The sequence below is a fragment of the Xiphias gladius genome, chromosome 7 (assembly GCF_016859285.1).
Source record: "Xiphias gladius isolate SHS-SW01 ecotype Sanya breed wild chromosome 7, ASM1685928v1, whole genome shotgun sequence".
NCBI classification, from domain to species: Eukaryota; Metazoa; Chordata; class Actinopteri; order Istiophoriformes; family Xiphiidae; genus Xiphias; species Xiphias gladius.
Genome location: NC_053406.1, coordinates 2,120,878 through 2,133,204, shown reverse-complemented (window position 1 = coordinate 2,133,204; position 12,327 = coordinate 2,120,878). Strand labels below are relative to the sequence as shown.

At 37.7% G+C, this 12,327-nt stretch overlaps 1 protein-coding gene and 1 long non-coding RNA gene across 2 annotated transcripts in view; one reads left to right on the top strand and one right to left on the bottom strand.

Annotated features, from left to right (window-relative positions):
• Nucleotides 1-6,502, top strand: part of sez6b (seizure related 6 homolog b) — a 180,905-nt gene extending 174,403 nt beyond the window's left edge. Inside the window, exons 17-21 of the mRNA XM_040131190.1 lie at nt 708-743; nt 1,054-1,162; nt 3,881-3,980; nt 4,927-4,935; nt 6,473-6,502. Coding sequence (XP_039987124.1) covers nt 708-743; nt 1,054-1,162; nt 3,881-3,980; nt 4,927-4,935; nt 6,473-6,502 — 284 coding nt within the window. The remainder of the gene's footprint in view (nt 1-707; nt 744-1,053; nt 1,163-3,880; nt 3,981-4,926; nt 4,936-6,472) is intronic.
• On the bottom strand, nt 1,703-2,630 carry LOC120791987. The gene is made up of 2 exons (XR_005707769.1): nt 2,104-2,630; nt 1,703-2,016 (listed from the first exon to the last, which is right to left on the bottom strand). It is a non-coding gene; the product is annotated as an uncharacterized LOC120791987 (long non-coding RNA).
• Nucleotides 6,503-12,327: the final 5,825 nt, after the last annotated feature.

Below are 12,327 nucleotides of genomic sequence, written 5' to 3'. Positions count from 1 at the left end.
CTTTACCCACAGTTACATACGGCGCATTATTTTAGAACAGCAAACAAACGCCAAGGTCATCGGTTTCTGGTTAAACTGGCCAGTTACTAAAAGTTATTCCACACACTTTCAACCAATCAGAATCCAGAATTTTAAGATCCCATGGTATAATAGTAATTACTATGTTGATTAGTTACTATGGCAGAGGTTAGCAAGTAACCTAAGTATCTAGGCTATAAGCTGATAAAGTAGAGACTAATTTACAAATGGAATTTTATAAAAGTTAATGAGATAGGTGTGTAACGAAAAATGTACAAACTAGTTATTATCATTGTTGACTTGTGGATAATGCAGATGTATTAATGAATGGTCTGAGCAATGATTTTTGTTTGCTCAAATAAAATTATTTTTTTGCATGAAAATAATTTCTCGACAAAATATATTTTATTTATTTTATTTGCTTGCAAAAAATCTTTTCATGTGCTGAAAATATCCCATTGTGTACTCAGGAATGAGGCATAAAAAATAAAGAAAAACCCTCCATATTCAACCAGTTTAGAAACCTTGAACTCCTGCAAATTGGTGTTGCATATTACTATCACATTTTGGTTCCTCTGTGTCTTTCAGGTCAGAGCTGATGACAGAACAAGTTAGCTTCTTTTATGTTTTCTAATTCATTAAGCTCTTTTTGCCATGTTTACAAGTACTGTCCCATGTATTCTCCTCAGCCCACCCTGCGGCGTATGATGAGCACAGACTAGATGGTAAGTTTAGCCAAGAAGTTAATTTTCCCTGCTTGTGGTGAGTCTGCATAAAAGATTTGAAAAGACTATTTGTTCTTACAATATTTTTCTGGTGCTACTGCTGAAAGAAAAAGAAAAAACTATCCCCAATATGTCAAGTTTTCAGCAATTACAAAAAATAACCTTAATTTATTTTGCCCATTTTAAACTGAACTATGTGGTTTCTAATGAGCGCGGTTCTACTGAGGGTTATGAAACATTATAAGCACATAACAACAGAAGAGTTTGCACTGAATAAAAAAAATAATTTTACCCTCTCTTTCTCCAATAGTGTCTTCTGCAGACGGCAGACTTGGGGGGGCCCAAGTAGCATTTGCTGTCTTCATCCCCGTCATGCTCCTCCTGATCCTCATTATTGGGATCTACTTCTACTTCTCAAAGTAGGTTCAAATAACCAGTGAAGATGGGAACAGTTCTTGACATTTTTATATGAATAAATGCCTCAGCTACTGTTTATCTCTGATATAACAAGATAAATCATGATTTAACAATGTCCTCATTGAAGCTTAGATTTCAATTCATCTGATAGTTCAATTCAAGTAACTATTTTATAGATCCCTTTGTAATACAGTTCGAAGTTAGGAGCACTGTTGTCAGGGGAAAAAAGTTAGTTCTTATTTGCACAAGTAACAGAACAATAAAATACATTGTTTACAAAAGGATTGTGCTTGTTAGGTTAAAAAATATATATACTTGGACAATGAACACAGAACAAACAGTCAAATGATTATGAAAAAGTTATAAATAGAAAAAAAGAATAATTATACAAGAGCTTCAGGAAGTATTCAGACAACTTCACTTTTTTTTCACACTTTGTGTTGATTTAATTGTGAATGGATTAAACTGCCATTTTTACCCATCAGTCTACACTCAACCCATAATGACAAAGTGAAAACCTGTTTTTAGAAATTTATTTGAAAAAAAAAAAGTAATCTCATTTAACAAAGTATTCAGACCCTTAATTCAATACTTTGTAGATGCCCCATTGGCAGAAATTACAGCATCTAGTTATCTTGTGTAAGTCTGTACAAACTTCAAACACCTGGATTTGGGCAGTTTATCCTGTTGTTACCGATCCTCACAAGCTTTGTCAGATGGGAGGGGAAGTGTCTGTAAACGGCCATCTTCAGGTTTCTGCACAGATGTTCTATGGGCTTTAAGTCTGGGCCAATCATGGACAGCCAGAGACTTGTGCCAAACTGCCACAGTCGCCCCAGTCTCAGGTCTTCTGTCCCTGCAACCGAAAAACAACCTGTATGCCCCCACCATACTTCACCATAGGGTTGGTATTAACCAGGTAATGAACAGTGTATATTGTTACCTAGACATTGTGCTTGGAGTTCTGCCCAAAGATTGTAATTTTAGTCTCATCAGACCAGAGAATCTTTTTCTTCATGCTCTGAGAATCCTTTAAATTATGTTTGGCAAACTCCAAGCAGACTGTCATATGCCTTTTTCTCAAAGTGGCTTCCGTCTCTATCATAAAGGCCTAATTGATGGAGCGCTGCTGAGATGGTCGTCCTTCCAGCAGGTTCTCCCCTCTCTGCAGAGGGCTCCTGAAGCTATTTCAGAGTGAACAATGGGTGACTCGTTACCTCTCTGACCAAGGCCCTTCTTGCCCAGCTCCTCAGTTTGGCCGGACAGCCAACTCTAAGAAGAGTCCTGGTGGTTCCAAACTTTTTCCATTTGACACTGTGCACTGTTCTTTGGAACACTCAAAGCTTTAGAAGTTGTGTTATACCCTTGCCTTGATCCATGCCTTGCCACAATTTTATTGCCGAGGTCTACAGAGAGTTACCTGGACTTCATGGCTGGTTTTTGTTCTGACATGTGGTGTGACTTGTCGAACCTTATATACACAGGTGTGTGCCTTTCTAAACTGTGTCCAGTCAATTCAGTTTGCCACAGATGGACTCCAATTACACGTCTCACGGATAATTAAAGCAAAGAGGATGCACCTGACCACAATTTGGAGTGTCACAACAAAGGGTCTAAGTACTTTTGAAATGAGATTGTATATGAAATTTAGATTTTTTTATACATTTGAAAAATTTTCTAAAACAGGTTTTCACTTTGTCATTATTTGTTACTGAGTGTAGATTGGTGGTTAAAAGTTAGAATTTTATCCATTTAAAATTCAATCTACAAAACAGTAAAGAGTACAAAAAGGGGAAGGGGTCTGAATATTTTCTGGAGCCACTTTATGTGCTGAGAGGGTGGTCTCAGATATTAGGACCCCACTGTAATTGTAAAAAATAAGAGCCATACAAATGCTTACGCTGCTATATCTTTAAAAAAATCAATTGTATGTTACCTGTAGTGCCAAACAAAAGTTAGCGATAAGCTGGTAAACACAATGAAGCATTTAGCTAATAAAGAGTCATATTAGATAGCTGCACAGATATACAACTCTAAATGAATGTTCATGTTGCTCTGTGTGTGCTACAGTATATAGGCAACTATTTAGTAACATGTTAGCGAAGCAACTTTAAGACGCCATAATAGCAAGTTGTGGAGGACATTTACCCCAAGTTGTCAAAAGAAAAATAAATGTATGCAGCTTTAAGACTATTGACATTGCATTGGCATGTATCCACGTTCTATTATGGCCCTAGTTCTGCTGTTTCTTTTGACATGCTGTAAATATATGCAGGTGTCCCCTGAGACTCCTGCATGGTGCAAGTGATCTTTTAGTTAATCATCTCTCATGTGGACAAAAGAGGGGGTTTTGACGGCTTCCATCTAAAAGGGATTAACTCAAAGAGAGGAAAATGCAACTATATTTAGCCAAGACCATTTTAAAAATAGCTGTCACAGGATTGGGATCAAGGATTATAGCACTTGATGACAAAAAATAGAAATAAGTAGAAATGTGTTGTCCATCAAGAACTGACTGTATGACTCAGTGACATCAAAGAGTTTAAACAAAGAGTTATAACGTATAATCCAGAAATTGTTTGCTTTCCTGTACTGAAGAGGTTTATTCACTACACGGACACTGGTGCCATTATTCCAAGGTGATAATGACTTGAGGCTGTCCTAAATAGTATTGTAAAAGATACATGTCATGAATGTATTCTTTCTCTGTCTGTGTTCAGGGTTCAGAGGAAGCCCCTACGGCACTCCCTGTCCTCCAACTTACCCTATGAAAACATCTCTGGAGAATCTACGTTTGACAGCTCCGTTTATGAGACAACGGTGAGCCAACATATGGTAGACTTTGAAATAGCTGTCATTACAGTGTTTGTATATGTGTGTATGTATGATGGGAAGTCTTGACTGAGCCTGGTGCAGGGTCTTGTGTCTGCTGCCTTATTCATGAGCACCAGACAGGAATATACGACATGTAAGCACAAAACTGAAATAAATAAATAAAGGCCAAGGCGTTTCCGTCCGCAGAACTGCCGCTCACTGGATGTTTTTGGCTTTTTGCATCATTCTGTTAACTCTACAGCCTGTTTTGTGTGTAAATCCCACGAGATCAGCAGTGTGGTGCCAACAATCATGCCACAGTCAAAGTCACTGAGATCCCATTTTTTCTCCATTCTGATATTTGATGTGAACATGAACTAAAGTTCCTGACCTGTATCTGCATGATTTTATGCATTGCACCGCTGTCACCCGATTGACTGATTGGATAATTGCATGAATAACCAGGTGTGTAGGTGCTCCTAATAAAGTGCTCAGTGAGTGTATATCCAGAGCATAAATTCAACTGGAGGTGTAATTTTTGAGAAGGAGCTTTTGTGGACACATCTATGTACACTATGACAAAATGTAATCATCTCAGAAGTCGGCTTTTTGACACCTGCGTCGGGACATAGTAGGCAGAGTAAGTTATTTGAGGGTTTTCCTTCAAGCCTTTTCAGATCAAGATCAGAAATCATGTCAGAATGCCTGATAACTTACATAAAGCACAAATCCCTCTGGTGAACCATTTGAATAATGGCAACAGTTTTGTATCCATAATTTATAACTAGGAATTTCTTTTTTATTCATTTTGTAACTACCAATATTAGGTTCTACAAGTATATATTAACTAATCCCCTCAACTGTACTGATTATAAATATTAATAACTGATGACAATATTTCTTTGTGTTGAGTTGCTCTTTTTCTTCTTCTTCCATCCTGGCAATCCTGAAGAACAATGAAGTAAGTTAGTCCTAACCTGAAGCTGCTGGTCTCAGCTGCTGAGACATAAGAATATTTTTCTTGTGGTCAGTAAATGCCAAGTGCAGAGCCAAACCAACAATGAATGTAATGTGCAAGTATTGTGTGTGTATCCAAAGCCTGATATATGTTGTTCCTCTGTGCCATTGTTGTCAAAAAACTATTAAAAACACATCAGTTAGTCACATCGTCACACCACTCAATAAGTTCCTTCATTACCATGAGAACACAATCTGTGGTTTATTTTGACTCCGTCCCACATACACTGTCCTATTGCAAGAAATACTCACTAGAGCACCAAATGTGGATTAATCTGCTGCTGAAAATAGTCCATAACAAATGCTGAGTTTCTTCCAGTTTGATTAACGTTTGCTATAAGCTTCAGTACAGTATCAGACATTTTAGGAAATTACTGAGAATTTTTATGTCTCACCACCATAGTAGCCCACATTATACGCAGGACTGTTGTGGAAGATTGTATTCAAAGGACTCTGAGCACAATGAAACACACCAAGACACTGATAGGGTTAAAGTACTTATTGTAATTTACCATATAGGAGACAAACAAACCTTATCACAAGAAGTCAAAGGAGGGTCTCAATAGAAAAAGTCTTACAATCAACTTTTATAGTGTTTCTTAAGACAAAGAACTTAGTGGCATTGGTTGTCTTTACTTCTACCCAAACACATCATCCAGTAGGATAGAAACTTATATAATGTTCACGTGCTGTCCATCACCAAACGGGAATAAATGATAAACCAACTTTTCTTTCACAGGACATTATGTTGTTGTGCTTGCGTCTGTGACTCTTTGACTCTGTAGACACATTCTGTGATCATGATAACTCAAAAACGATACATAGTAGAAACTTCCAACCCACATGACAGGTACCCCTTATTGAATAAATGTTCTGATTAGATTTTGGTGTGCATAAATTCTCATATTAATGAGGTAAAATTGACTCTTTTGAAATTTCATTATTCTGGATGACAAACTAAGAGAAGAGTGAGCACGTGTTCTCTTTGTCATGAGATCATGGCGGGACATAAAGCAATCAAAGTGCTTCTTGTTTAAAAATTAAACTATATATTTCTGAGGTATATTTAAAGATTTATATCTTTGGAACCAGTGGGTTTGGGAATGAAAGCCACAGACATGGTGTGATCACACTGTCCCCATGTCTTGTACATCAGGATTTCTCTTTTCTTTGACCTGTGACATGACATCGGTGTATCATGCTGTGCTGCTAGTGCATGCCATTGTAGTTTGCAATACTGACAGCTGTCCCAATACAGTCATAGACACCATTTCCAACATGGTTCAACAAGACTGTTGATGACAGTTATTCTCCCTTGAAAAATGAATAATGGCTCAGTTTCACTTTAATTTAATTCACTAGAATTTAAATTGTGTTTTGCTGTCTGCTAGTCATCTATTTTGTGGTAAAAGAAAATGTTTGACGAACCCTGCTGTATAATCAGCTCTCTCTGTGATGTGATGTGTTCATTCTCTTCACAGGAAACAAGAGAGTACGAGGTTTCAATCTGAAGACACCAGTGTGTGTGTGTTTCAGTATGGACAGACAAGAAGCCCGCTGGCCTTTTCAATGTCCATCAGACTCACACCTTTGGTGACTCCTTGGACACCTCCACCCTGTTCTCTGTACACTGAATATGAGCCTCCCTTTATTTACCCAACAGAGGACACCTCACCACTCCTGGAAAGGCTGGGCCACTGGATTATTTTTGTAGCTCTTCAACAGTAACAGTCCAGCAGCAGCAGCAGTTTGTACAGTTTTTAATCCTGTGCTTGCATCCTGAGGACTTTCAGTGCAAAGTAACAGAAGGCAGAAGGAATTGATGCGAAGCTAGTGACATTAAGTGCATATAACCACAGATGTTATGTTGTGTTATGTACATTATACGCTATATGTCTTCTGCCATCATTTAAAGATCAATGCTAATGGATTTAAGGGACGTCTATGAAGAGTAAGATCTTATTATTGAATGTCACAGAAAAACAACAGTATTTGCTTTTATCAGAGGTTGCCCAAAAATGTTGCTCTTTGAATTTATGCAACCCACTAAGATAAGAAATCAGAATGTGCCTTAAAAGGCCCTTGAAGGAACAGCCTTCCTTCTGAGAGTGAGATGAGAAGATTACTATCATTTTCATGCCAGTCAGTATGTGATTAGCCTAGCTTAGCATTAAGACAAAGCAGGGGGAAACCACAAAGTTCAAAAATACTGTACACTCACCAGCACCTCTAAAGCTCACTAATTCACATGGAGTCTCTTCTTAATATGTACTCAAGCTGAAAAAAGTAAAAACGAACAATTGGTGGTTTTAAGAATGAAACTTTTTCTTAAAGAAACATTCATCCGCCCAGTATGAAAGGTGAATATTGTGCAACTCCATGATTTGCTGAAAAACTGACAAAGAAAAAGTAGTACAGTGATGGAACAGGAAGTCTACGCTCTAGTAGGTGTGGAAAATACCTGCAGAGGAGAAGATCATATCTGGGATTCCTGTTTTGTTAATTTGCCTTCAAGATAGAAACAGAAATGAAGCGCTGATTGGCGCAAAATCATGTCAACTATTGGAGAACATTGCAGGTTGCTTATTTACACAATGTTTGCTAACAAACAAGCTCTCTGTAAGCTTGTGACTGACTGGCTCACAGTTTATTTCCAGTGGATCTTGGATCTTCACCATTAGGGGTGTTGGCAGTCATTTTGTTTTGTTTTCACATTTTTGTTTTCACTTTGAACAGACTGTTTCCCCCTGCTTCAGTGTTTGCTCTTGCTAAGCTAGGCTAACTTCATCGTGACACCAGCCCTGCATTTAACAACCATACATGGAATTTGTATCATTCTTACCATTTCACTTTCAGAAAGAAAGCAAATGAGCATATTTCCCAGAATGTTGAACCATTTCTTTAAAAAAATAGTGTTAACATAATGTATAAGTTAAGATTATATATCATATTATCAATAAATGTTTCCCCATAAACAAAATCCAACTCCAGTAGGTATCATTATATTTTATAATGATTTCATGAGTTCATAACATGCATAATTACAGACAGACATTTTGATTTCCAGTTGGTGTATCACCATGAGTTTTATGTTTAAAATGGAATTTAAACACTTCTAGTGACATCCCATGTGCTAAACTTTCGATGCAAAAGGAAATTCGACACCAAGGGAGGCTGTTGCTCTTATTCCCATTGCCTGTCTGGAGATCAAAATTTAGACCATTACTGTCGTTCAACTTACACTAGATATTGTCCTAAGAGAATACAGTATGTATCCATGCAGGCTGGTGTGATGACAATGATGATAATCAACCTATTTTTGATTCAAGGTACAAAAAGTACTTATCAAGCAACTTCACAAACATCTTCAATAAAAGATATTGTTCAGAAAAACAATGGATACTTTGACAATGTGTCTTATTTGCTGAATCACGGGTCTCCTTGTTTGCATTGTAGGTGAGTGAATGGTTTGTATCCGTTTGAGTGTCTGACATTACTTGTATTGCTAAAATTCCAATTTGTTATGCCCATAAAGAACTAATGACATGAAAGTGATCTTTCGAATAAATTAATTTTTTTGAAATTTTATTTGTAAGACACAGTTGAAACTAACAGGATGGCTTGACACTGAATCTGACTGCAGATGAACTGAACTTTTAACTACAATGTCAAATTCTTGATTGAAATAGTTTTCAGAGTTCCTCAGATTCAGATTCCTGAGACACACCTCTATAATATTTTGTATTTCTGGTAGTAAGGTATTTATAGAATGTAAAGTGTCTTAAAGTATTTTGGGATACTTTAATGCTTTACACAAAGTGAGTGCAGAAGAGTAGAGATAGCAGAACATGTAAATGTCAACATCTCATCTATACCACTGTTATCGAGGATGAATGGAAATCTAGTGACACTCTCCTTTTTAGAAGGTCAAAACTTCCATCACACTTATGATTCTGTACTTTATTTTCAAAACTTGTTTTTGATTCTTTGCATGCACCCTCCTAAATGCTGACTCTCAGATTAACCACTCAAATTAGTTTTTGCTTACGTATTAATTATAAGTCATTAACAAAATAAAATCTGAATGAAATTTCATACATAGTTGACTGCCAGTGGGTTGGAACCTTCTGCTTAGTCACCCACGAATTACATGTGCATTGTGACTTAACCATACTTAGCCAAAAGCAGAGCATTGTTTACCTTGCTTGGTAAAAGTTTTATCATGTCTGAAAATGTGAACTTGTGGCAGTTCTGGTTAGTGTTTGGTCAGATGAGAGATATTTGAAACCTAGATACCCATTAATATTGAGGCCAACAATTAATTTCCCACTATAATGACATATTTTCTCTATCTTTAGTTTTAGAAACAGAAGTACAAAACTTCAAAGCATTTTCACTGGTGTGATTTTAATTTTAAGTCCTATGAAAAAAAAAAGCATTGTAAAAAGGTATAACTGGCACATCTGCTGCAGGTTTGGCCAAGTTTCCAGATGTCATAGGCTCCAAAAGAAAGAAAAAAAAAAGGAGGTCAGTAAGCAGAAACATCCTGTGATATTCATTAAAATAATCCATAATTTTTACTTGTACTTTTCTTTACAAAACTGCAATAATTGCAGTCATACTAATAATAATTCCATTTTGTTAGAACTGAATGTGAAGCGATCTCCTCCTTCTCCTCCTCATATTAAATTTCCTTGGGCTTCATCTGTGTCTCCAGAAAAGAAATCAGTAATAGTGTGTGGTAATGAAGAGATGAGATGGTTCGATTAAACATGATGATAACCTCTGCCAAAGAGGTAATGTTTTCACCCGTGTCTGTTTGTTGGGTTGTTTGTTGGTTATTTTTTATGATGTAGTATGTCCGTCAAGGCAGCGGCATCTCTGAGCATGCCTACCAATGGATTTTTGTAAACAGTGGAAACCTAAGACTACAGGCTCTGTAAACCTGCAATGACTGGCGTTTTTAACTTGAATTATCCTAGAAATCTGAGTGTTGAAGTGAGGGTAAACAACCTCAATATTGTCACATTGAGCATGGTTGGCAGCTCTAAATGAGGAGATGGCTTTACCAGTTCCACACTCCGGAATCAGTGCAGATATCTTAGACTTTTTTCACTAATTCAAAAAGGTCTGGTGTTGTGCTCATCGATGGGTTTTGCCCGTTTGGGTTTTGCCCAACCACGGAGGCCCCTATTAGAGGACACACTATTCAAAAGCAAAACAGAGCAGGTAAACCAAAGACCTGGACGAGATAAAGAAAGAAGCCAAAGTACAATTAAAATAAAAACTGTTTATTTAACAATTTTGATTCATACAAAGACAGGAGTATTGAGGGTAAAAATGTACAGTGGATGATAAAAAGAGTGGGCTGCCTACATGCCCAGACAAAATAAGAATGGACTTGCCAAAAGTAAGAAATGGCATGGAGTTATGATAATGTGAGAATGGCAAGAAATAGGTGTTAACATTATCAAACAGCATTTCTAAGATGGATGTTTCTCAAAATGCCTTAAACTTGATGCATTGCCTTTCCTACCAAACATACATGAAGACTCTCCTGACAACCTAACAATTATCAATCAGCTGCTAACAGTGCTTCACAAAGTAGGCTTTATAATGTTTGCCATTTGTATGACAAAATTAAAGTGACAGCACAGCACATGACTGTTAGTGTTTACTTTTGTTGTGAATGTTTTTACGTGTTGTGTGGTAGAATGGTGAGGGGCATTTTCACATCTAAGGCTAGGCTAGAACCATCACCGGATCTAGCCTAGTGGATGTGGGCAAAACCGGTAAAAACGAGTACTATTTATACAGGAGACAAAGCAAGCCAAGAAGCTGTCTACCTCAAACAGACAGGCCATAATGTGTCATTTCTGTGATAGACAAAGATAGAAAACTTGAATAGCAGAAGCAGAAGAGGAAATAAACTATTGTTACAGAGAGCTGCTATTGGCAGTACAGGCTAGAGACGAGGGTGTAACATGTTTGATCAATGACTGTCTGTTAATAATGGTGTGTTCATACCATTTGTGGTAGAAACAAAAAATGTGATCTTGTAATAATTCATGGCTGAACTCATTTCTAGGATGAGGACATGCAAACGTGTCAAGTAGAATAAATGATCAAATTTTGGAATAAAAATGTTTTCTGGTGGTAGGAGCCACACATTAAATCAACTATCTACAGCATATTGTCTTTTGTGGTGCCTGCTGCACATGGGTAGGTTTGTCCATGACAGTGGTCCTGAATGGTGAAAACACACCCTGCAGGTCCACATTGTGTATTCAGACCATTTTTCGAGTATGTAGTGCATTAATACTGGACAAAATTGCAAAATTAAAGATGGTTACAAATACCAATATGCTCATGCAGTTGACATTGTGGGACTCTAAAGACACTTGATTTAAGCCAAGACTGAATGATTAGTCATCTGACATGTTGGCAGCAGCAGGTTCAGAAACAGGGATCTGTGCCAGCAACTAATATTTTGCTTTAACCAACAGGGAACTCAAAACCACACTAACCTGGCTCTATGATCAGTGCTGCCACTTATATAGGGCCAGTAGCACTTGAATGGACATTAGTGTCCAATTGGTACATTTCTAAGAGATTTATATTAACATAGAACGTATAAGCAGTGACTAGTCCAATTTTAAATTCAACAAACTGTAACTTTGTCTCTCTAATGTCCTGACCTGCTGACTGGGTCTCAACTGGACATACAGTCGTTTTCCGAAGGCTAATAACACTTGTAATTTAAGATTAATATCAGTTAAGGCTAACATATCTGAATTATTCAATATCTGAAGGTGTCCATTTTAATGATTCTATGGACACATTTGCTTGCGCAAACTTTCCTGACGTGAACATATTCGAACAGTAAAATTCAGTGGCCGGATACTCAAACGTAGTGTAACAGAGCACTGGCTCCCTCTGCTGGCAAGGGCCACATATTACCCACCATCCATGAGGCAGGGCTGTGGCTGAGGGATCACCTTAAACAACCTGATGTTAAATTTGGACTTTTATCTTGCTCTCCCGGGGTAATATGACTCGGTATTGCTGTCACCGCCCCGCCAGGAATGCATGCCTTTGCAAGACTGCTGCTGTTCATCCAGCGGCGTTCTTCACCTTACGGTTGTGCAGGTGGGTCATCAGTTGCCAGCTGGGGTCAAGCGGGGCCCAGCGCTTCCAGCCTATCACATCCCGCTGTCAGTCACTCGCCCTGGCCGTTATTTAGGTTAAGTTAAGTGATCGGATGGAGGTCTAATATACAAAGAATGTAACAGCTCTGCGTATTCTATTACACAAAAGTATACAAGGAATGGAAAAC